Source organism: Chenopodium album, chromosome 16 (genome assembly GCF_948465745.1).
Source record: "Chenopodium album chromosome 16, dcCheAlbu1.1, whole genome shotgun sequence".
Classification (NCBI taxonomy): domain Eukaryota; kingdom Viridiplantae; phylum Streptophyta; class Magnoliopsida; order Caryophyllales; family Amaranthaceae; genus Chenopodium; species Chenopodium album.
Genome location: NC_137849.1, coordinates 50,520,618 through 50,544,949, shown reverse-complemented (window position 1 = coordinate 50,544,949; position 24,332 = coordinate 50,520,618). Strand labels below are relative to the sequence as shown.

Here is a 24,332-nt window from a genome sequence, read left to right as displayed (position 1 = left end):
AAAAATTGGAAATCAAGCCTTAGCATTATTACTTTAGACTTTAGAGTATTAGGCATGGACTATTGGGTACCGGTCGACCAGTCGTACCAACTCGGTCCCATGTGAATGGAAAATGTTATTCCACAAATTTAAAAGTAAAGGAGAATATCGAGACGTGTATTATACATTAAAGACAATAGAAAGTTGTGTATTTAAAAGGCTAATTGTGTTACTCCCCTTATTACTACATGATTTTATGATGAAACCTACTTAAACTTATAAAATGGACTATCTCCTTGTGAATGGTATGGCCTTGTCCCATTTAACACTTTTTGAGTTTGCCTCATACCTCTTTTATTATTGTTTTTTTCCTTTCTATCTCCACAATTGCACATCTGCTCTAATCTATCTACACAATATTATCCAAGCCTCTATATAGTATGTTTATTTTATTATGAGCTCTCAAACTAGCTAAAATGTACATTCATAAACAAGACTTGCAATCGTGCATAGTTTGTTAACGAAGAAAGTACTCCCTCCGTTCTCAATTGGTTGGTAACTTACAACCAAACTACGAGTATTTTTTACTTTATCTTATGTTTTACAATTAACGTTTTGACGGAATGCTACTGATCATGGACAGGTATAGGACAATTTTTTAACGACGTTAAAAAAAATGGAAAAATTTTAAGGGATAAAAATAGTACACTTTGTAGTTGATTACAATCCAAAATGCACTACAATTATGCTCAATTAAATTCAATGAAAATGACATGACCGTACCAAGTAACTATTTTTTTTTTTTGAGAGATACCAAGTAACTATTTCATCAACCTCTATATAAACTTTTTTTTTTTGAAGGCAAACTCTATAATTCTATAAATAATACATCCTCAAAGCACAAACAAGATCAACGAGAGTTTCTTTCATTATATCAAAACAAAAAGAAAAACCATATACTTCCTCTGTTATGTATTATGTGCAATAAAGTTGCTTGCACAAACTCCAAGAAGAAATTTCTTAAGTGGAGATTAGTTGATGAGAGAGAAAACAAGCCCATGTGATTAGTTTGTAACAAAAGCTAGTGGGACCGTTGAAATTGGAGCAAAAAACTGAAATTACAAAAAGGGAGGAAACTTTAAATTTGGGGAAATTTTAAAATTTTCATCCAAATTTGAAATTTTGGCTCCAACAGTCAATTTCGCTTACATAAGGCAGCATATATATTCAGCAGTACATTCAAGGAGATCCTCTCTCTCTTCATAAATTACAACCATCATTAACAGTCTACCAAATTAGCATTTAATACAATCAGTTTTCATAAAATACAAAATTAGCATAATAATCATGAGTTAGGGTAGTTCCAGCAGCATCATTTGACGGGACAAAGCTTCACCACTTCTCTCCGTTTTTTCTTCATCAACTGCAAAAAAAGGTGTCTAAAGAAATGGAAGATGAAGATTATGATCAGTTTTTTGTTTTGGATCAAATATTGATGGAAGAAGGGGATTTGCAGCATAACAACAACAGAACAGAAGCAGAACATGAGGCAAAAATCAGTAGCAGAAAACAGCTTACATTGGATGCTAAAAGGAAGATTGTTAATGACATTTTATCAACTTTACAAGAAGACTCTTTACCAAGAGGGGCACAAACAAAATTAGCAGCCAAGCATGGTGTTCACATATGCACTATAAGCAGATTATATGCAAATGTAATGAAATAAAGACAGAAGGGTGAGCTGATAGATGTCAGAACAAAAAATTTGGGGAAAACTGGTCTTAAACCAAGATAGTACTCTAATGAATGGCTTCAATCAGTTCCACTGAGATTGAGAACAACAGAAAGAAAATATGCTGCAGCCTTAAAGGTATCCCATGTCACAATTCACGGACTGAAAAAAAGAGGGAAACTCAGAGTGCACACTAGCACTAATCATCCAGCTCTTAGTGATAACCACAAGGTGGCTAGGCTACAATGGGTATTAAGCCATCTTACCCTTGCTACACCTACTGAAGATACAACATTTGCGGACATGCATAATGTCATTCACATTGATGAGAAGTGGTTCTATTTGAGCCCAAAAACAAGAAAGTTCTACTTGTTACCTAAAGAAGAAGATCCATACAGATTTCAACAATCCAAAAGGTTTAGGATTAAGGTCATGTTTAAGGCAGTCATTGGACACCCAATTCGTGACCGAAATGGTGTTGTCATTCATGATGGAAAGTATGGGATTTTCCCATTTGTGATAAAGGAACTAGCCAAGAAATCAAGTAAGAATAGGCAAGCAGGGACTCTTGTCACAAAAGCAATCCAAAATGTCAACAAGGATGCAATCAGAGAAATGCTTCTTAACAAAGTCATACCAGCTATCATTGCAAAGTGGCCATCATTCATGGATAAAAATATTTGTATACAATGGGACAATGCAAGGCCACACAAAATCTCCCAAGATGAGGAGTTTCTCGCAGCAACAACACAACAAGGGTTCAACATCACAATTGTATATCAACCCCCCCAATCCCCTGACCTGAATGTTTTAGATTTGGGGCTTTTCAACACAATTCAATCCATTCAATATGAACACTTTCCAAACAATGTGGATGAGCTAATTGAGAAAGTAGAAGAGGCATTCGATACATTTGATGCTACTGCAAACAAATACATTTGGCTGTCATTGCAGAGTTGTATGATAGAGATTCTGAAGAAAGATAGTGGGAACAATTACATATTGCAGCATATGAAGAAAAGAATATTGGACAGACAAGGGATTCTTCCGGAGAGCCTAGAAGTGCCTTATGAATTGGTGCAATCTGCTGTGAAGTACCTGAATGACAGGTTTAGGCCTTCAAACCAACAACAAGTCAATGAATGTGACATGGAAGTTGATGCAAATTAGGTGCAAGTTTGTGTGTCTTTTGAAATGAAAGTTCTTAGTGTAGTAGGGCCTACAATCAGACCGCCACACATAACCATATGTGAGGGACTCAAATACATTGATGGTTATGTGTAACTTTTGATCAGGTTTTTTTTTCCTTTTTATTTTATTTTTTTTCACTGTGGCAGTTAGAAAAAGGTCCCTTTTGTAAGGCAACTATGGTGTATCAGATCATAAGAATGAATCAATATTGTTATTGCAATGTGTGTCTGAAATTGAAAAAAAAAATTACATTTATGAACAATTCCATCAGAAGGATTATGTAACACCCTAGAAATTCCTTTCTTTTAAAATACCTGTTTCGCCCTGTTTAAAACTTTAAATAGGAACATCTAAGATATATTACCTCCACCGTGAAAACGGCTAAGGCAACTATCAAAGACACACAGCGGAAGACTTTCCTTTAAAATAATTCAAAACGACTCAACTTAAAAAGTCAACTCACGAAAGTAAAGTCAAACCAAAGTAAAACAAAGTAAAATAAAAATCAACCTACAACTTGGAACCACTGTAGACCCTTATTAAAACCAAACCAACTTCAAAACTTTGCATTAGTCTCATGAATAATAATATCATAAATAATTAAAGCATTAAACACATTATAAACTTATGGAAACTAGCATGATTTGCTCTTCACTCATGCCCATCATGAATATGCTTCATCACCTGAAAAGTTTCTCTCTACTTGTTTTCACTACTCTCCATTAAAAATGGGTCATCATAGGTCCAAGGTAAAGACAAGGCCAATAAACACACAAAACACACACAATCAGCAAAGCTGAGTACATAAGTGTATTCAACACACTAACATGCATTTACCTATCAACACACAACTTACCTTGTTGCACTTGTTTTTCAAGCATACAACATCGAACAAAACCTTTCAACTAGACAACTACATAATTTGTTTAGCGTTGATTACGCATCGAACGGGTTTCCCAACTAACCTCCCCCAATAAATGAGGTTACTGACACGGGAGCTAACCGTGCCAGCATCAATAACCACTCGTAAGTGGCGGAATTCCTGCGCGTAATAATAATAAAAAGGAATGTACAGCGTCCTGTACTCCAGTAGAAGCTATGGTTAAATATAAAATCCCATAACTCCCCCATATGTTCATACTCAAGGTATATACGTTCCAAGAGTTTTGATGCGTAATCTCTTTCACTTTACGTTATTTACATATTGTTAAACTTGGTGATGAATCTCAAACCATAATCATTCAATCAACAATAATTATTCAAACAATCAAACATACCAATTTAATTCCTGAATAATTAGTGACCACACAATATTTAATGTTGAACCCTTTTTAAATCTACCCTGGTATCAAAGACACCTTAAATGCTTAATGCGTCAAAAATCCTACCCCTCGGTGTTAAAAACACCTTAAGTGCACACTAAAGCACCAACATACAATTTATTCCTCGTGTACATAGACACTTACATAGCTCCTTTCTCATGCTTAAAGCATCAATAAAAATTATATGAACCATAATAAAATTCTCTTTTAATATTCCAAGCTAAATTAAACATTTAGTTTAATTAAACATGCTCTCTATCATGCCATAAATAAAAGTGTGGTTCATATACAATATTCCAAACTATAATTTTTCAACCATTAATCCATCACAAATAAATCATGCTTCATAATTCAATCACCAATAACAACCAAATCACAATTTCCATTCCAAATCTAGCATGATACTGCTTGTAATCAATTAAACACATTTAGCATGCTACTACATCAATAAAATTATGCTAAGTACGCGAACGTACCTTGTATACGATCTTAAAATCGCCACGACTAATAGAAATCACTCACTTTGAAGTCTCCCACAATTTAAAATCATAGAAGATCATTAAGATCCTCTCTACACAAATTTCCAGCAATATATAATATTATTAAACCTCTCATAATTTAATTAAAATAAGCTGAAATTATATTTAAAACATCATACTTTAATCCCAATTAATGGGTAATTAAAATTCCTTAAAGAAACTTGATTTTTAATGTACTACCAAAAAATCCAGCATTATATTTCAATGAAAACTCGCTGTAATTAGGCCTTAAAACACTTAAATCAAAGGTTTAAACCATCCTATATTATAATCCTTCAATAATTAATAATTTATGAATCTAGGGTTTCAAAATTAGGGCTTTTAATTAAAATTAAAATCTAAAAATTAAATCACATGATACTCATAATCAAACATCATAATCTAATCACAAATCTCATAATTAATAATTAAATCTAGGATTAAATTGGTTTTTTAAAAACAAAAGATTTAATTTTTTTTTTGTTCGAAAAAACCGGCCAGCCGACAGCCACTGCCGGCTGATGCCAGCGCCGGTGGCTTCCTGCTGCTGGTGGCTGGTGCTGCTGATGGCCGGCGGTCCACCGGTGGTGGTGGTGACTGGCGGTGGTGAGGCCAAAAGAAAGGGGAAGGGGAAAAAGAAAGAAAAAGAAAAATAAGGAGAAGGGAGAGAAAGTTTACCTTAGGTTTTCTCCACTCTGGGCAAAATTTGATTTGCCTCAAGTGTTGAATATTTATACCCCTTCTCTAGAAACCCTTCTTCTTAAACTTTTCCTTTTTAATCTTTCCTAATCCCTTTCCTAATAAAACTTTACTAAAATAAAATTTTCTTAAATTAAACCCCAACTTAAATAAAATAATTAATTAAATAAATTTTCCTTTTATAAAATATTTCTGAACTTATTAAAATAAATAATTAAAATACTATAAATAAAACATTTCAAATTATTTAAATACTTCACAAATACTTATTTTAAATAAAATACGTATAAAAATACGGGGTATTACATATTACATGTAAATCACAACATACAAACTAACTTTGGTTACCTCAACACCAATGGCTTAAAACATTGATGGAGTAAATCCAAAATGGTGTATTTTGATCATATGAGTCCTTTCATCATATGAAACACACAATGCAAACCTAGATTTAATGGGGGGGGGGGGGGGGGGGGGACTCTTAGATAGCTTGTATAAAGACTCAATGTCAGTGGAACATGATGCATAATAAATGATCTCTCAACAATGATCATTGAGATCACAACCCAAATGTAACATAAAGTCATCATTCACCTATCAGCAAACCCTTCAAATAACTAGGGACTCAGACTACAACCAACAAAAACAGGCAACCAATAGATACAAGAAACCAACAACAGGCCACCAATAATATTAACAGGCCACCAGAACAACAATCAACAACAGGCCACCATGCAAACCAACAACAACCTCAAACAAAAGGCTGCCAATCAAGTACCAATACCAATAACAAGTGCCAACAAGTAAGCAATTAACTAGAAACCACAACAATGTAGATACTAAGCCAGCAGAAGGGTGTTATTACCAGGACACCACAATAAGCAATCAACAGTAGGCCATGATTTAAAACCAACAGCAACCAACATCCAAAATAAAAACAAAAGGCTGCCAATCAAGTATCAATACCAATAACAACTAGGGACTCAAAACACAACCAACAACAACAGGGTACCAACAACATCAGCAACAAGAAACCAGCAAGCCAGAGGTTAGGCAACCAAAACAGGTCAGGTGGGGAACAATACCAACCAACAAACAATATCACCCAACAAAAAACAAACAATACCAACCAACAATAACAGTAGCCAACCAACAATAAAAGCCAACAATACCGGCGAACAAAGAATAACAGCCAACAATACCAGCCAACAAACAATATCATCCAACAAACAATACCAGCCAAAAATAACATTAGCCAACAAACAATACCAGCCAACAAACAATAACAGCCAACCAACAACATCAGGCCACCAAGAACAACACCAGGTAACCAACAACAACAGGCAACCAACAACAAGAAGCCACCAACATGTAACAAGCAACCAACCAAAACAACAATAGCCAAGATCTGCAATAAATATAAACAGAAGCAATACTGAATATTTGATGCTTAGTCTTAATTAGAATAAACTTCAAACATAAGCTGAGAGACTAAACTACAATCAGTCACCAAATTACTCCAACAGGGATAAAACAACTAGGGCCAAAAAATAGAACTGATTAGTCATAATTCTATAATTTTTCATACTCCAACAAGGACATATCAAATTGGCCATAAAATAGAATTCTATAGTTTTTCTTACTCATTACATAAAGTGATGCTTAGTCACAATTACAATGAAAATCTTACATAATGATGAATATGAAGCTATGACATGAACGTTTGACATGAACTCCAAATTATGACAAGAATGAATCAGAGAAAATTACCCACATTAGTTTAGGGTTAATTCATAACAACTCCAACTTATGACATGAAATTTTGAATACATTTTAGGTTTGGGTATTGCAAATATGCAATCAAATATGACATTAACTTTTGAAAACTAGCCACATTAGTTTAGGGTCAATTCATAACAACTCCAACTTATGACATCACCTATGGGATACAACCTAGGTTTGGGTGATTGCAAATATGCATTCAAATAGAAAAGGGATATTCAATCAGACAACAAAGGGATATGCATTCAAATATGCAACCAAACAGAAAAGGGTAATGCAATCAAATATTCAATCCAAAACTTTTACCAAATTATAAATTCACAGCAAGCAGAAAAGGGAATTTTGAATCAAATATGCAATCCAACAACAAGCAACTTTTACCACATTATAAATTCATGGCAAGCAGGAAAGGGAATTTCAATCAAATATGCAATCCAACACAAAAAAAAAAAAAAAAAAAAAAAAAGAAAAAAGAAAAGTGGGCAGATTATAAATTGAAAGCAAGATCATAGATTTTAGTTACCAAATAACTCCAACATAGACCAATTTCAGTAATTAAACAATGCACAATAAAATAAAAGGAAGATTAAGGTTAAGAAATCGTTACGCTGTCACACAATCAGTTGGAAGGATGAAATTTGCGGTCGCGATCTTTTATAAATTCAAGGTAACAAGGATCAAATTTGTCCTCCTCAACGACTACCCCAAATCGGACCCTCTTGGAGCCGAGTTTGGCCTCTTCAGAAGGAAATATCATCTTCGGTGGAGGGTTGGACATGGTGTAACCGTACAACTCTTCTTCCTCCGGGTTTTGATCTGGTTTTTCACCCACCTCTGAAGTATCATCTTCATCTGAAATTTTCGCCCCTTTTCCCCTTAATCTCCTCATCACCTCACAAGAAACCCTTTTCATTTTCTTAGCCTTAGGTTTTGGCCTAGGCAAAGTCTTCATCCAATCACGGTATTCAGCATTAGTCATATCATCGACACCATTTTGTTCGTCCTCAATTGATTTAAGGACCGTACCAAGAGCTTCGAAAGATTTTTCAGACAACACCTTCTTAGCTTCCTATGATTCGTAAAAGCGCTTGGGTGAAGAAGATTTATCCTCCAATGACCGCAAAAGTTTTGCCAGGACCTTCGTTTCATGGTCGTCTACACTTTCGAAAAAGGCATCGTACATAGGGGTCAGATCAGCCATTTTTAGGGACTCAATTTCAGATCTGAGTAAGAACAAGGAGGAACGAGTACTTTATTTGAAGAGTGACAAAGGAAAATTAAATAGTGAGAAATAAAAAGTGAAGAGTGAGAAACGAAAAGGGTGGAGAAGATGAAAAGTGAAAGCAAAACGGTGAGAAGAGGGAGGAAGAAGGAGTTCTGGAATTTTGCGGAAAAGGTTAAGGTTTGATGAATGTGGGATGCATATGGGTTTTGATGATTGAATTCGTTTTGGTTAGGTGGGGATGAATTAATTTTGGTGGGAATGATTAAGGATAATAAGTTGTGTTATAATTTAATTAAATCTAATTAGAAAATTTGATTGCATTTAGTGAGAGTAAAGTGAGGGCAGAAATGTAATTTCACTAAAAAAATTACCTAAAAAGGAAATATTTACTTTGTTGCACATAATGTGTAACATCCGTTTTTGACTTTTTGGTAATTGTTGCACATAATGCGTAACGGAGGAAGTATATAATTTCTTTTAAGATGGGGATGATCAAGAGAAAAGATTCCACAAATAGAAACTTAATTTTGTTAATAATAGGATTAGTAGTTGTGTTAGTTGTTGATTATAATGTTAAGCAAGTAGGGGCCGTAACCCCTGCACAATGCTCTTTAGAAAAGAATATTTTGATAAAGGCATGTAAGCTAGTGGTGTTTAGGGTTCCACCAAGTGCTTTTTGTTGCCAAAGGTTAAGGGTTACTCATGTTGAGTATGTGTGTAGAGAGATTACTCCCAAAATTGCACCTCTTATTGATGTCAATTATGCTATTAGGGTTGTACAACGGTGTGGTCGTCCTGTCCCTCGTCATTTCAAATGTGGAAGTAAAATTTTTTCTCTCTCCTCTCTTTTCATTTTTCTTGATTCGTTAAATTATCTTTGTTTGAACAACTGAATTAGATATTGTCTATATTAATTAACTAAGTTACTCTTATATTTATTGCAGGTATTACTACTCCTTGAGCATATCTGACCATCTAGAGACACAAAACTCGACCAATGGCGTATAACTAGTACTATATATATGGAGTATTTCAATGCATATGATATATGATGAATAAAATAATGTCATCATTCATTCTCCTTGCCTCATAATATATGGCACACTATAAATGTAACATTGTAACACTCCCTCCACCCTGAAGTAGCTATCAAGTTGATAGTGTTTGAACGAGGGTTGTCATTTATTTCAACTTTCTTATTTTAAACGTAGTGTGAAACTAGTATAGCACCCGTGCGATACACGGCTTATAAATCTTGATATTTATATTCATTTCACAAAAATTTTAAAATAAAAATATTTAATGAGTAATAATGAATTTACTTATAAATATGACTTAATCATATATTTTTAACCCTCAAAATAATGATGTACGAAGTACTATTTGAAAACAACCTTTTTTATTTTAAATTGTATGGAAAGATTTGAAAAATGATTCAACTCAATGAACTAACAATCAATACCCACATTAAGTCATATTTTTTCCCTCATTTCTACTTGCGCCACTGGCCACCTCATTTTTAAATGGGAGGATTTTTTTGTGTGGCTAGTCACACCGTGTAGTCCAGGTTACTCGAGTTACTCGGTCAGGGGTTACTCGAGTTACTTCTGACCGAGTAACCCCTTAAATAACCCCTGACCGAGTAACTCGTAACTCCTGACCGAACCCCTCGAGTAAACCCCTGACCAAGTAACTTGAATAACTCATGACTAAGTAACCCCTCTAATAATCTCTGACTGAGTAACCTCTTAAGTAACCCATGACCGAGTAACTAACCCCTGATCGAACCCCTCAAGTAACCTCTGACCGAACCCCTCAAGTAAACCCTGACCGAGTAACTCGGGTAACTCATGACCGAGTAACCCCTCGAGTAACCTCTTAAATAACTCATGACCGAGTATTTAACTAACCCTTGACCGACCCCTCAAGTAACTTCTAACTAAACCCCTCAAGTAACCCTTGATTAAGTAACTCATGTAACTCCTGCCACACGGTGTAGCCAACCACATATAGAAATTTGCCTTTTAAATGACTATCTCCGTTCTCTAACTCAAAATATTTTTGGAAAATTTTACCACTATAATAACAATATGATCATTATATATTGTATTTCATATATCACAAATAATTTCGTATCTTTTTTTTCTCCTCTTTGGCCTCTAAAAAACACTTTAAGTTTAACATGAAACTTTTTAAAATGGGATTTTTGATCTCATCCCTACTTACTACCTTAATTTTATTACATGATAAATTCACTTGATCATCACACACCTATTGCACCTTCTGTAACAAAAAATTACCTGTCTAAAATTAAAAGCTTAGTACGAAGTATAATTTTTTTTTCTTCTAAAATTTTAATCTTGGAATGATGTTTACGCTTGTCAATTGTTTGATTATCTATCTTTTTTTTTTTAAAGAGATGCATATAAGAGATGCAAAAAAAATGCATATCATTCTTACATATCACCTATGACGACATATACAAAATCTACAACGTATTTTCTGTGTGGCTAGTCACGCTGTATGACCGCTTGTAAAAAACGGAGTAATTAACCCATATGACACTAACAAACTAACCCCTATTATATTGATAGAGTAACTTCTAAGCCCGGTTCACTTCACCTTATAGTTGTTTAAATGAAATTATTTTTATTGAACTAAAATTATATTTGCTCGGTTCACTTCTAAGTCCTATCTTTTCAACAAATCTAGTGATTTCTGGCCACTTTGGATTGCATGTAAATGTGATAAATAGATCTAGATATCCATACAACCTGTATGTATATAGCCATGGCATCCTAAAAATTTTGCATCATATATCTAGCACTATCAGTAAATGACGAAGATAAGACAATTATAATCCTATAGATTAAGGATCAATGTCTCCTCTCAAAACTGCATCAGCAAAATTCTTATACAATTTTGACCTCAATTGTTTCTAATGTGTTCGAATGTAGTTAAATATATTAGCCTCAATCATAGTGTAGACATTAGCTAAAAATTGCTCAAATAACTTTCTTGACATCAATAATATTGCAGCTAAAAAATTCTCTCATACTCAATCTCTACCTTTTGTTGGAAGAACTACTTCCATTATTATCCCTTAACATAATTTCTACCCCATAACCGTCGTTGTCCTCAAAAGTAAAATTAGTTAACATCCTTTGACCTAGTTTTTTTTACTAAATTGTAATATAAAGTTGACTAAAATATGTAGGATAGAAGTTTTTATTGGCTATAAAGATTATTATATAATAATAAATAGTTATCAATAGGATTTATATATTTGTTAAAAAAAAAAAGTTATTAGGATTTCTTAACAAATCATTGTAAGTTATGTGCTTATGTTTTCTTATTAGACCAATGATTAATTTTAATTGTGCCTAACAATTGTATAGTAATGTCTATATTTGAGAATATTTCAACAGTTAGTACTTTTGACTCAGGTAGGCTTATAGAAACAATATTCGTGACAAATCTAATTAGTAGGGTATATTAATGTTTAATCTAAGATCAATGTCATAACTTTAAAAATGAGAGTCATAATTTTGTGTCAATTGATTTATTAAAATTTAATTATAATAGTATTTATATTTATTAAATAAAGGCTTGTTCGCATTTACTGAACTGAACTGATTGGAGTTGAACTGAACTAAACTGAACTGAGCTATAATAAATATTTTATGAGAGAAGGAAATTAGGAGCTCAACAGATTGGAATTGAACTAAATTGAACTGAACTGAACTGAACTGAACTGAAATTAAGCTGAATTGAGTAGGCCCTAAATCATAGTATATTGGGAACTAAGCTAGTTTCTTAATTTAAATAGAATGTAATCTTAATATAATGCGTAAAAGAATTTTTTAAAAAATTTAAGTTAATTCAAGTATAAAATATCCTACACATATGATATAAAGAGCTTATGAAAGGAACTATATTAAACTAATACAAACAAAATATATGTTTTTTTTGTTAAAGATATAATATTTAATTGACAAAGATTTTATACATGTTTATTTACAATTGAGAAAGATTATATAGTACTCCATAAAATAAGTACTTTACTAATATTTTCTTATGTAAAAATATGCAATAATATTTATGAAAAAGATTTTTGAAAAAAATACACCATAACAATTATTAGCCTAAAATAAAAACTATAATGAACTAAAATAGAGACATGTGTTATCTTTGGAAAAGATTATGTAGTACTCTATAAAATTAATTATTACGTAGTATAATATAATATTCTTATGTAAAAATATGCAATAATATATATGAATAGGATTTTTGACAAATATACACGTAACAATTTTTAACCAAAAATAAACTAAACTAAAACAGGGACACGTGTCAGCCATGGAGCTAGTGTACCCTGTTTTAGCATAGTATATAAATTTCGGTAATACGGAGTACTTGAATGTTATATATCTAATGTTTCATTGCAAATTTTGTTTGAATGAATTCTATCATCAAAAGTTAGTGATCATCAAATTATTCAATATTTGTCCAACACAAATGAAGTTGCATCGAGCCATCGAGTAAGAGCTATCAACAAATGAGAAGACTAGAGTTGTATTAGCTTACGGTTTTGCTGGTCCACGAAATCTCTCATCGGAGCAATATTAATAATGGACCGACTTGGTACTCATTAATCAATACAATATGAAAATGGCCCAAATGCTAATAGTATACCTTGTATAATTGAGAGCACTTTTCCCTCAATACTGCTAGAATATGTTCCAATTTCACATATACGGTCTATTTTACATTTTCTCAATGTAAACCGTCACATCGATAACAATATGACATGCCATGTTGATAATCTAGAGAAAAGGGAGTGAGGGATAACTCAAGTAATTAGAGCTCTCATTTCGATTTTAAGAAATCTTGAGATCAATTCTCATCCACTCACCCTTGTAGCTTTCTAAACACACACACACAAAAAAAAATCTAAAGAGAAAGATAAATCATAATATTATACTCACCATTAATTATGATTTGTCTTAAAATTCCTCTGTTTCTTTAGTCACGTTAATAAAAAACAATTATAAAAAATTAATATTTTAAAATCAAAACGTGTCAACTTAAAAAACGGAGATAATAGTTAATAGTTGTAATGTGAAAATCAAATTAGAGCACTTAAATAAAATTGGATGGAGTAATATTGAAAAGTTTTTTTATTTTTTTATTTGAAAAAAAAAATAATGGTGAAAGAATAAACAAAAGTGGAAGTGGAATCCTGCAATTTTAAGTTTGGTCCAGTAAAACCAAAGAGAGCTCAACAACAAAACCTCCATTGAAGCACCAAAACCTCTGCTCTCTTTCTCTCTCCTCGACTCGCCTCCGTTGCATTGAAAAATGGAAGACATCGAAGATTTATTGGTCGGAGATGGAGGCGTTGCTCCTGGGTTTCGATTGCCCCTTTCTTCAGTTGGGTTAAACCCTAAGAAAAAACCCATCAAGTCTAAATCATCTTTTCTTCAACACCCTCTTCAATCCATTAAAATTCCTGGAACCCAGGTCTTTTTTTTCACTCCCACTTTGTTTTTTTTTTTTTTTTTTTTTTTTGTAATTTCTATTATTATTATCTTTGTTTTTGTTTACATTCATTAATGTAAATTCCATGTCTTTTTTGCAGATAATTTATATCAAAACTTTTGGGTGTTCTCATAATCAGGTCAGTAATAGTATTGAAATTCTCAATTTCTGCTTTGTCATGGTGATTTTATTGTTTCTTTGATTATTAGAAACCTGTAGCTGTTGGAAGTATTGTTGCTTGCTAATATGGTATAGTCTGCTCTTAATTTCAGTTTTGTTGTTAGTGAACCTTGTTTATGCTGTATATAGGTGCTTACAGTATGTTTGTATTACTTCCTGAGCTCGTTTGTGTGTTCAATCTGCTTTGTTTCGATAATATTGAGGGTTAGATGAATGTAGTTGTAATCAACTTTCTTGAATATAACCTTTCATGTCTTTGGATTCGGGGGTGGCCATTACCAGGAAGTGTTGCATAGTTTGATTAGTCCTTATCTTTGTTTGGGGGGGGGGGGGGGGTTGTGGACTTGTGGAATATATGGTTTAGTTGATTTGTTTGTGAGTTGAAGTCCTATGCTTGTGGGAATGTGGAAGTGTTCCTAATTGGATATGCAGGAGATTGATATATTAATGAGTGAAATTTCTTTCTCATAAGTTTTCAGTGCTTCCAGGTTTCTAGAGTGGTTTTTCATATAAGAGAAGAATTAAACTAGTACAGTAATTTATAATTATGGATGTAATAAAATGACCATATATGATATATCTGTATGTAGGAGTTATTGAATTCTCCCAAAAGCCCTTTTTATGCATGCTTAGAAATATACATGTATAGACACATATTTGACAGTAAAGGACAAAAAAAAAAATGTTATAACAGCATAGGGGCAACATCTTCTCCATGAATATCTCAAAACCAAATACTGACTGTTTGTTCAGAACAGTGTCTAGGTGAACCAAAATTCATTACCTATGTCAAACAATTGTTTTGGAGTGAAACACATATGGACTTGCCCTTGCTACGGGAATATGGAATTTATAATGCCTTCTTACCTAAAATGGAAACTATCATTATCTATTCTAATCCTTAACCTAGGTAAGGGCTTTAACCTTGAGGTAAATGTAGGAGAATTCTGAATAGTTAAGGGTTTATGATTTGGAGGTGGTTATGTCTGCGGGTTTGTTCATTTCTCCTTACCCAAAACAAGTATTATGAAAATTAATTTCAAACAAGGATACCAAATTCATTGCAGAATCAAAGTAAGTTTTGGGCAAGTTCAGATTAAAGATTTTTAAGGTGAAAAAAATGAAGAGATATCCCTCAATCCCCTCATTAACAATGGAGGAGTATCTGAATTATCTCTAGGTAAATCCTTCTACTTCCTTGTCACAAGGATTTCTGTAATTGAAGTTCTGACCCATAGGGTGCCTTTAAATCCTGAAAAATTACGAGGAACCCTATAATCCGAGAGATCCTTCATTTTCTTATAGTCCTTCCAGAATGAAATTAACGCACCCTACTGAGTTTGAAAAAGGGCCAATACTCAACATTGGATGTTTTGGGACTATTGTGAATAGCAAGTTAGTAGCCTCCAAGGCATCCTGATTCCTGACAATAAGTTTAAAGCCTTAATCCGACGAGTGATGACTATGACACCTAAAATTGAGCTCTAATTGAAAGTACCAGTCATTCTTTATTAAATTACATTCAGGGATTAAGTGACTACAAGTCCATTGCCCAAACTGTCTCCCATCTTAGATTTGCGCAACACTCCAGCCATTCTCCAGCTTAAGTTACTGTTTGGAGTAGCCATTCATGACATTAGGAAAGAACTACTATCAAGAAGAAAGGGAACCGTTTGCTTATATTATTTGGAGTGAAAGTGGATGTATCGCAGCTTCGGATATCTTTAGACAACATGAAGTGCCATCCTTTTTGCAGTTAAAGATGACAAAGTGGTGTATAGGGAGAGCTGAACATTTTTTATTTTTCATGACTCCCCTTCATTTTTTCTTCACGTGTGAGGATGTCTTGCACTTGAAGTTTTGTGCCTGATCAAATGAGTAGGAGTATGTGTTCTTAGTATGGAGTTACTGTTTTTACTTTTAACAGGGTACAGGTTTCATCATGCTTAAAGACTGATAACCTTGAGCTACTGGAACTTGCTAATGTAGTTTCTGCAACTTACAATTGCTTATGGACATATCTTGATGTATCAGAGTGACAGTGAGTACATGGCCGGTCAGCTGTCAGCCTATGGGTATACCTTAACCGACAATCCTGAGGAAGCTGACTTGTGGCTGATTAATACGTGAGGATACCTTCTTACTCTTTGATATAGTTTGGATCACTACAGACTCCTTTTGTTGATTAAAAAAACAGAGATACTTGAATATTGATGGTTTATACTTGTCATTCAGATTACATATTGTGATTTTGGATTAATTTCAGGTGCACTGTTAAATCACCTAGTCAATCTGCCATGGATACTATAATTTCAAAAGGTAAAGATGCGAAAAAACCTTTGGTTGTGGCAGGGTGTGTGCCACAAGGAAGCCGGAACATAAAGGAGCTTGAAGGAGTTAGTATAGTTGGTGTGCAACAAATTGATCGTGTTGTGGAAGTTGTTGAAGAGACCTTGAAAGGCCATGAGGTGCGGCTTTTAAATAGGAAAACATTGCCTGCTCTTGATCTCCCAAAGGTAATTTTGTCATTGTTTTCTGCAGCTCTCACAGTTGTGTCATTGCTTATACCAAACAACATAAGTTAAGTTGATGAGAAATACTGCCCTTTTAGCAACTGAAGATGGTTTGCTACAATTCTTTATACAGGTGAGGAAGAACAAATTTGTTGAGATTCTTCCTATTAACGTCGGCTGTTTAGGTGCTTGTACTTATTGCAAGACAAAGCATGCACGTGGTCATTTAGGAAGCTATACAGTGGACAGCCTTGTAAGTACCTTGGACTTTTTGTGATAGCTGCTTGGTTTGACGTTGGTAATGTCCTGAGGTCTGACATTCTGCAATGCTTCAGGTTCATCGTGTAAAAACTGTCATAGCTGAGGGAGTTAGGGAGATATGGTTAAGCAGTGAAGATACTGGAGCATATGGTACATATTGATATCCTTTTTCTCAAATTACTCTCTAAGTCTTGAAATAGATTGCTCAAGTATCTGTGCAACTTTCAATTCCTTAGCCTCTAAGGTTCTACATCTTGATTTTGTGCTAAAATTATAACATTGGAACTTTTTAGGCCGTGACATTGGAGTTAATCTTCCTATTCTTTTGAATGCGATGATTGCGGAGCTCCCCTCCACTGGAAGTACAATGCTTCGTGTCGGGATGACTAATCCACCTTATATTCTTGAACACCTGAAAGAAATAGCTGAAGTATTGTGTCATCCTTCTGTGTACTCCTTTCTTCACGTTCCTGTTCAATCTGGGAGCAATGCGGTCTTAACTGTATGTGAACGTATTTCTTGTTAGGCTATTTTTCTCTAAGTTGTGTCAAATTTTCCTTTTTATTCTTGTAAATTTATCTATAACAGAATATAATAGCAAAGGTCTTATGCTTTGAGTTTAGTGTGCTCTATTATGCTGATGCTGGAATTTTTATTTTATTTTTTTAAAATGTTGTCATGACATTGTTTCAGGCTATGAATCGAGAATACTCTGTAGAAGAGTTCAGAACTGTGGTGGATACATTGACCAAACTGGTACCTGGGATGCAGATTGCAACTGATATTATATGTGGTTTTCCTGGTAACTATTGGATTTTTTCTAGCCTTATTATTTCAAGAGAGGGGGGGGGGGGGGGGGGGGGTTATGGTAATTGGATCTATAGAATAGAAACCAATAAAAATATTAATTGAAGGAGTTGTTAAAGTCTCTCTCTTCTTATTATCATATTCTATAAAATTAAATTGCATTTAATATTTTAGTGCTCATGTATGGGGACTGAAGATGAATCATTCTTACTTAATTTGGGGTGGAGGTCAGGGAAAGGAAATGTCTAGACTATTTGTGATACTTGTGTGTATTATGAAGTATAGCATTTGGTATCTCAGGCTTTCAGGGCATGCAGTATATCTGGAACTTTGGCACACATCCATTTCACAGCTTGGTGTGATGAAATTCTTGATTATATAATTGGATGAGTCTTTTTTGCTAATTGCCATTTTAACCAATTGGTACTTTCTTTACCTAAAAATCGGTCCTTTTTTTTCTACAGGTGAAACTGATGATGACTTTGCTCAGACTGTTCAGCTTATCAAGGACTATAAGCTTGCTCAAGTTCATATTTCACAATTCTACCCTCGACCTGGTATGCTGATCTTTATTGCTGTGTAGTTATAGCTTAAAGTCTTAGAACTTGCCGTCAATATACAGTGTCTTTCAAGTCTCTCACCATGCTATTGTGCATGTGTTAAATAAGACCACTAAAGCATGTGAGTTTTCCATGAGACTCAAGCCCCTTCATACATGAATCTTCATGATTTGGCTAAGTATGAGAAAGTAGGGCTTAGTCCATAAATGTTCAAAATCTTAGGGTAAAGCTAATGCTGTATGGTAGGTTGTCCTGATTCATCAACTCTGAGGTTAAAAGAAGGCTGGCCATACTGTTAATCTGGATACTTTGGGGGCAGTTTGGATTAGCAACACTGAAAATTACTTTGATGCACACTTGGGTCTAATCTGGGTGAATTAGTGGTGGATGATGCTGAGAGAATACTTTGAACTTGTGTTTTGGGGTGTAGGTAGGGAAGTGCTTGAATGCACTTACAACCTCAAAATGAGAGATTGCATCTAATGCTGGGTAGGTGTTCAAGTCTCACAATTCTTTTGGATTCTTTAAAAAAAAGTTGTGGTAATCCAAGTTACACACTAACACAGCAATAAATAAGCTTCATTCACATGGAAATTTAAGCTGGGTTTTAGATTAATTAGTTATATTTCACTTGACTTAACAATGAACCTTGAAAGGTTAAGATTGTAGATGGGATCTCAGAACACCGAAATCAAAAGCTAATATAAAAGCCAAAAAAATAAGACTCCTAATCTAATATACAGGCTTGAGATTGGTCAATACTAAGTTTGCAGATGATTGGAGTTGGGATCTCAGAACTTCAAAATCAAAAGCTATATTTCTAAGGTTACGTGTGGGTAAGTCCTAAATAATCTCTTTCTAAGTAGATTGAGAGTGGTGGTGTTGACCAAGACCATTATGGATCCACATAATCAAGTTTTCAAAGAATTTGGATCACTACTTATTTCTCCCACTTCACGTCTCCAAATGAGGGATCATAAGCTGTCATCTCAATGCATATAGGACATACTTGTAGTTAACAGTTCTGAGACTAGTGAGTAGGGTATTTTGTAGACATAAATCATTTTATTTTATTCATAGTAATAAAGAAAATATCATATGGAGAGTCATATTATTTATTTTGAGAATTTAACTGAGATATGTGATAATGTGAAATTGTGGAACCTCCAACTCAGGATTCTCCTTATTATGTGAAATTTGAACAAAGTTCTGGACTCATATCACATAAATTTTGGGTTTTGATGTGTTATTCTTAATTTAGGTACTCCTGCTGCGAGGATGAAGAAAGTTCCAAGTGCTATAGTAAAGAAGCGGAGTCGTGAATTAACTGCTGTATTTGAATCTTTCACTCCATATAACGGAATGGAAGGGCTGATTGAGAGAATATGGGTAACTGATGTAGCTGCGGATGGAACTCACTTGGTAATATAGCAACAAGATTGTTGCTTTTCTTTTGTTCTATACCTCTATTGCTTTGCTGACAGGGAGTCTGGGATACCTGTCATTGCTGCTAGTTGTCCATTTAATTTTTCTTTTTTTTACCAAATTGGGTTTGGGTTTGGGTTTGGGTTTTGTTGATATAGAGCTTTATTCATGTATCTTTCTCACGAAATCAGGCATTTAGCTTATTTTCCCTTTTATATCTGGTAATTGCTTAATGTTTACCATGGTGATCTTATAGTTGCTTCATTTCATGATTTGGGACTTTCCTTTATTAGGTGGGACACACCAAAGGATACATACAAGTATTGGTCAATGCTCCAGAAAGCCTTCTGGGTGCTTCAGCTACTGTAAGGATCACTTCTGTCGGAAGATGGTCAGTTTTCGGTGAAGTGATCGAGGTTCTCAGTTACAATGCTCAAGACAGAACTTTAAATAAGGATAAATTGAGCTGTAGTAGAGTTTCTTCATGTGATGTTGGCGGTGAACCTTGTGCGTGCTCTAAAGATCCAGATTCATGCTGTAGTACAGTGCAGTGTGTTGATACTTCAGAAGCGGCTGCGTTTCCCATCAATGGCAAGCAGGGATCAGGTGATCAAAATTTTGGACTGAGGAAGCGAAACAGCGTTATACTTGAGAGCTCCAAGAATACAGTTTTTCAGGAACCTACTCTAAAGGAAGAGTCTAACAAGGCAAGAGCTAGCACGTTGCAGTGGAATATTGTTGATAAATCTCTTGTTGCCGGTATTTTTCTAAGTTTTTTAATCGCTGTAGCTTGTCTTTCTCAACTTTGGTTAAGAAAGGTGATGTCTGGTTAACACATTTTATTTATTTTGCAAACTAGAGTGGCTGTCACAGGACACAGTGACCCGAATTTTGCTACATTGTATTGGTAACTCATTTTTCTGGCATTTGATGTTATAAAATTTTCCGCACTCAGAGACTCAGAGTGGACTAATATATTGGCATTTTTGGCTTGCTTGACTACTTATTGACATATCCAGTTGCATTTAGATTATCTTGCCAAATTTACTCATTGATTGCCAAAATTTGACGTTATTCATCAATTTATGACTAAAATTGTACAAAATATGGAATAATAACAGAAAGAAAAGAATCGCTAGGTTCTTTACATTACAAGAATATAAAAGGAAATAAGCGAAGCGATTCTTGGAGAAGTGAGTTCTTTCTCCATGAACTGAACCTTGGAAAACTTATTGACCCAATCTGCTGTGTTATAGAAGCATGTCAGATTTTGCAGGTAATCTCTTGAAGAAGTTGACTGGCACTGAAGGCATCTTGGACCTGAACCGTGGATGCCGTAACATGAATAGCCCCACCAGCACTGCAATCACCTGGAAGGGAGTCACATACAGAAAAACAGCCCATACCAGAGACAAGAAGATGAATATTGCAGTTGCCCTTGGATCCCTCCAGCTCAGCAATGCTTGAGCTCTCTCTCCTTGGGTTGCTAGATCACCAACCACAGCCTGAACACGACCGGCCACACTCCGAAGACGGTCATACCGCATCCTGACTACTTCGTTGGGTCGGGATGTTGGGAATGTATCAAACTCCTCATCAAGCTCATCAGGGTGGACATGCTCTGCATGTGAAATCCGAGCATCCATATGGGGTGGAGTCCTGGGCCTAAAGCGGTAGTTCCATACTCCTATCACAAACAAGTAAAGGAAGATTGTGGGCAGTATGAGTTCCGGGTAACAGACCAATATCAAGAACAGGATGTGAACAAGGCATGTTGTAATCGGGTTTCTCCAAGTGCAAACGTCGTTAAACCATCTGCAAACAGCTGAGATTCCTGATAATACTGACATGATTCTGAAGAAATTTGCCTTGCTTCTTCTCAGGCTGAACATATGGATGTCCACATCAAGCATGTATTCTACAACCTCTCGCCGTAGGGGTGGTTCTGCTCGAGCTAACCGAGCAGCCACCATTTGCATAGCTTGGTGCCTCAACCAATCTATGTGTTTGACAGGAATCGGCTGTGCATAATGCATTTTGGGCAGAAGTGGTCTTCCGTATTGTGCAACCATGTTCACCCAAGCAGTGCAGGTAAATCTGACTGCTAACTGAAGCTCACCATGCTTCTTCAATCCTCCAGGAGTAAGCACTAGTAAAGGGTAAAAATGTGAGTAAATCCGATCAGTTTCTAGTGTTGATAGCCTGATTCTAACCTTTCCTATCCTCTGCTCCTTAGCATCATTCCCACTGACATGATTATTGTCAAATACTCCGACAGTGATCACAGTGCAGGGATCAAAGACCTCCCATGTGTACTGCTCGTTCCACTTAGGAGCAAGAGTGTCAAGAAGGGTTCGTGTTCGAATCCATTTGTTACCATACTTGGCAACACAGTAAGGATCAGTAAGCCTCCCCTCTTTCCCTTTCATGGGTAAGAGATTCTTAGCACTCAGTATCCCAAGCTCTAAAATTCCAATAGGAGCCTTCCTCAGATGCTTGGACGAGGGCTGGAGATCACTGCTAAAGTGGGTCGATTCATCCAACACATGGTACCCTGCCTCCAAGCAGAGGCGCAGGTGAATTTTGCTAGCAAACTTCATCTTCTCCTTCTTCTCTCCATCCTCATCGCCGTGTGAATGCCTCATGAGGTTGAACCACCGCGGATCAGGAGGCTTAGCTGTTTCCAACCTATGCGGAAGCTCCCTAACCGGGATGATCATCTTCCCTAGGATCTCATCCCTTCCAGGCCCAACTTTATCCTCCACTGACAATATCATAAATTCGTCAAATGGCTCTGAAGCCACAAACATCAGCTCATCATTCCAAATCGGATTCAATGTCTGCATCGGCGAAGGCCTTGTTGCCCTCATCTGGTTCCCAAGCTGGACTCTGACCTGAGTCACAGGCGCACGACCCCTGTCTGATGGCACCAAATCCTGAGCTTCAATCACAAGCACGCGCAAGTAATACAATTTCGGCGAAAAGTACACCTTTGATCTAGTGTGTGCAAGATTATGATGACTGATGGAATGTGCATCAGAATGCCATGCTTCAGGGAACGCCTCATCAGCCTGCGTTCCCATCCACACTGCAAGCATAATCTCTCCTTTGTGCCCTCTCTGACCCTTCTTATCCTCAAGCTTATACCACTGCGGAGCCAACGGCGAATCAGGCGGGACTCGAAGAGGAACTTCAGTCAGATCAAACATAACCCTCCCTACAAAATCATCCTTCCCAAAATCCTTATCCTTAACAATAACTTCTAACAGATTGGACTGCAATCTCTCCTTAGAAAAGGCAAAAATCTGATTCCAAACAGGATTTTGATTCTTCTCAAGATGCTTAGTTACCCCTTTATAGTTTCCAAGCTTGACTTCAACATAAGGGTCTAAACTCCCTGTAATGTCCATCACAGGAAGATCTCTCGCCTTAACAACACTTGCATACAAGTAATGCATTTGCTCAACCAGATCGTAGGTGCTTCCAATGTTATCCCCTTTTCTGTATCCCATATGCGCCGCTACGGGCGGCCGAGTCTCCACCAGCTCATAATCCGGCTTCTTCCCCGGAACCTGCATCATCATAGCAGGCTGTGGGGCGGCTTTCATGAAATCCGCCCGAACTTCCGTCTTCGGATACGATTGCTGAGGTTGGTGGTTAGACTGAGGGGGCGGGCCTTGTTGTTGCTGTTGTGAAGAGTTGTTGTGAGATTTAGTTGGAACTGAGTAAAAAGTTCTAACTTCAGGTTTCTCTTTTTCTTGCTTTTTAGTCTGCTTTTGATAATGGTGATCATGATGATTATGATGGTGGTGGTTTTCATTTCCGAAATCTCTCTCCCCCACTTGTTCATAATTAATTCCAAAATTAGAGGTAACATTATTTGGATTTATTTCTTCCAATGGCGGAACCTCGCCTTCATTCTCTCTCCTATCTTCCTTGTTAGGAGGTGGAAAAAATTGAAAAGATGGGTCATTGGCATTGACCAAGAACATCTTTAAAGCAATATCCCCTTTGATATGAGAGAACATCCCTCTCTTATCAAGGGGATACCTCTGAACAGAGGCTTGGGTTTCCGTTGTCGCAACGGAAACCCCAGAAATCCGGACACGGCCTAAGAAGTTCTTATGATGGCCGTGTCCGGATTTCTTATCGTTATAGACAGTAACCTCAATGGTTCTGTCGGCGAGGTTTTGTGGGTCGGAAACCTCGAAAACGAGCTTCTCGTTCCACACGGGGTTCAAGTCTTTGTACTTGGTTTGTGTCTTTTGTCTTTGCTCTTCAAACTCAACCTCCACATACGGACTTGCGGAGCCTTGGCCGTCTTTCGGCATGAGGTCGGATGCATCTAGCACCTCCACCACTACCCTAGCCATGGTGGCCTGGTAGAATGGTTCAAGCTATTTTAAAGGTAAATCAGAAGAATCAGTTGAATGTTTTAGTGAAAGAAACAGAGGAGAGAGAAAGTTGAGAGTAAGGAACATGAACACATGAGAGTAGAAGAAGAGGAGAGAGAAAGAAGAGCAGAGAAGAGGTTAAGGTGTCGTTTGGTGAAAGTGGGGGTGTATCAAATATCAATGTGTTTGATTGACAAAGAGAG

The 24,332-nt window shown here is 35.8% G+C and overlaps 2 protein-coding genes and 1 long non-coding RNA gene across 4 annotated transcripts; 1 reads left to right on the top strand and 2 right to left on the bottom strand.

Annotated features, from left to right (window-relative positions):
• Positions 1-1,078: 1,078 nt before the first annotated feature.
• On the bottom strand, positions 1,079-8,862 carry LOC145586928 (uncharacterized). The gene is made up of 2 exons (XR_014101044.1): positions 7,831-8,862; positions 1,079-1,418 (listed from the first exon to the last, which is right to left on the bottom strand). It is a non-coding gene; the product is annotated as an uncharacterized LOC145586928 (long non-coding RNA).
• A 4,822-nt stretch (positions 8,863-13,684) lies between these two features.
• LOC145586927 (uncharacterized) lies at positions 13,685-20,747 on the top strand. 2 transcript variants are annotated; one of them, XM_081643900.1, is made up of 11 exons: positions 13,685-13,971; positions 14,090-14,128; positions 16,204-16,295; positions 16,436-16,685; positions 16,816-16,935; positions 17,018-17,093; positions 17,237-17,445; positions 17,637-17,745; positions 18,215-18,307; positions 19,572-19,732; positions 20,029-20,747. In XM_081643900.1, the coding sequence occupies exons 1-11, from the start codon at positions 13,810-13,812 to the stop codon at positions 20,566-20,568; spliced, it is 1,851 nt and encodes a 616-aa protein (XP_081500026.1). In that variant the 5' UTR covers positions 13,685-13,809; the 3' UTR covers positions 20,569-20,747. The 2 variants fall into 2 exon arrangements, with proteins under 2 accessions (XP_081500026.1, XP_081500027.1); XM_081643901.1 differs by having other exon boundaries at positions 13,874-13,971; positions 16,097-16,295.
• A 43-nt stretch (positions 20,748-20,790) lies between these two features.
• Positions 20,791-24,332, bottom strand: LOC145586926 (multiple C2 domain and transmembrane region protein 6-like). The gene has a single exon (XM_081643899.1). It carries the CDS (start codon positions 24,106-24,108, stop codon positions 20,986-20,988), a length of 3,123 nt encoding a protein of 1,040 aa, XP_081500025.1. The 5' UTR covers positions 24,109-24,332; the 3' UTR covers positions 20,791-20,985.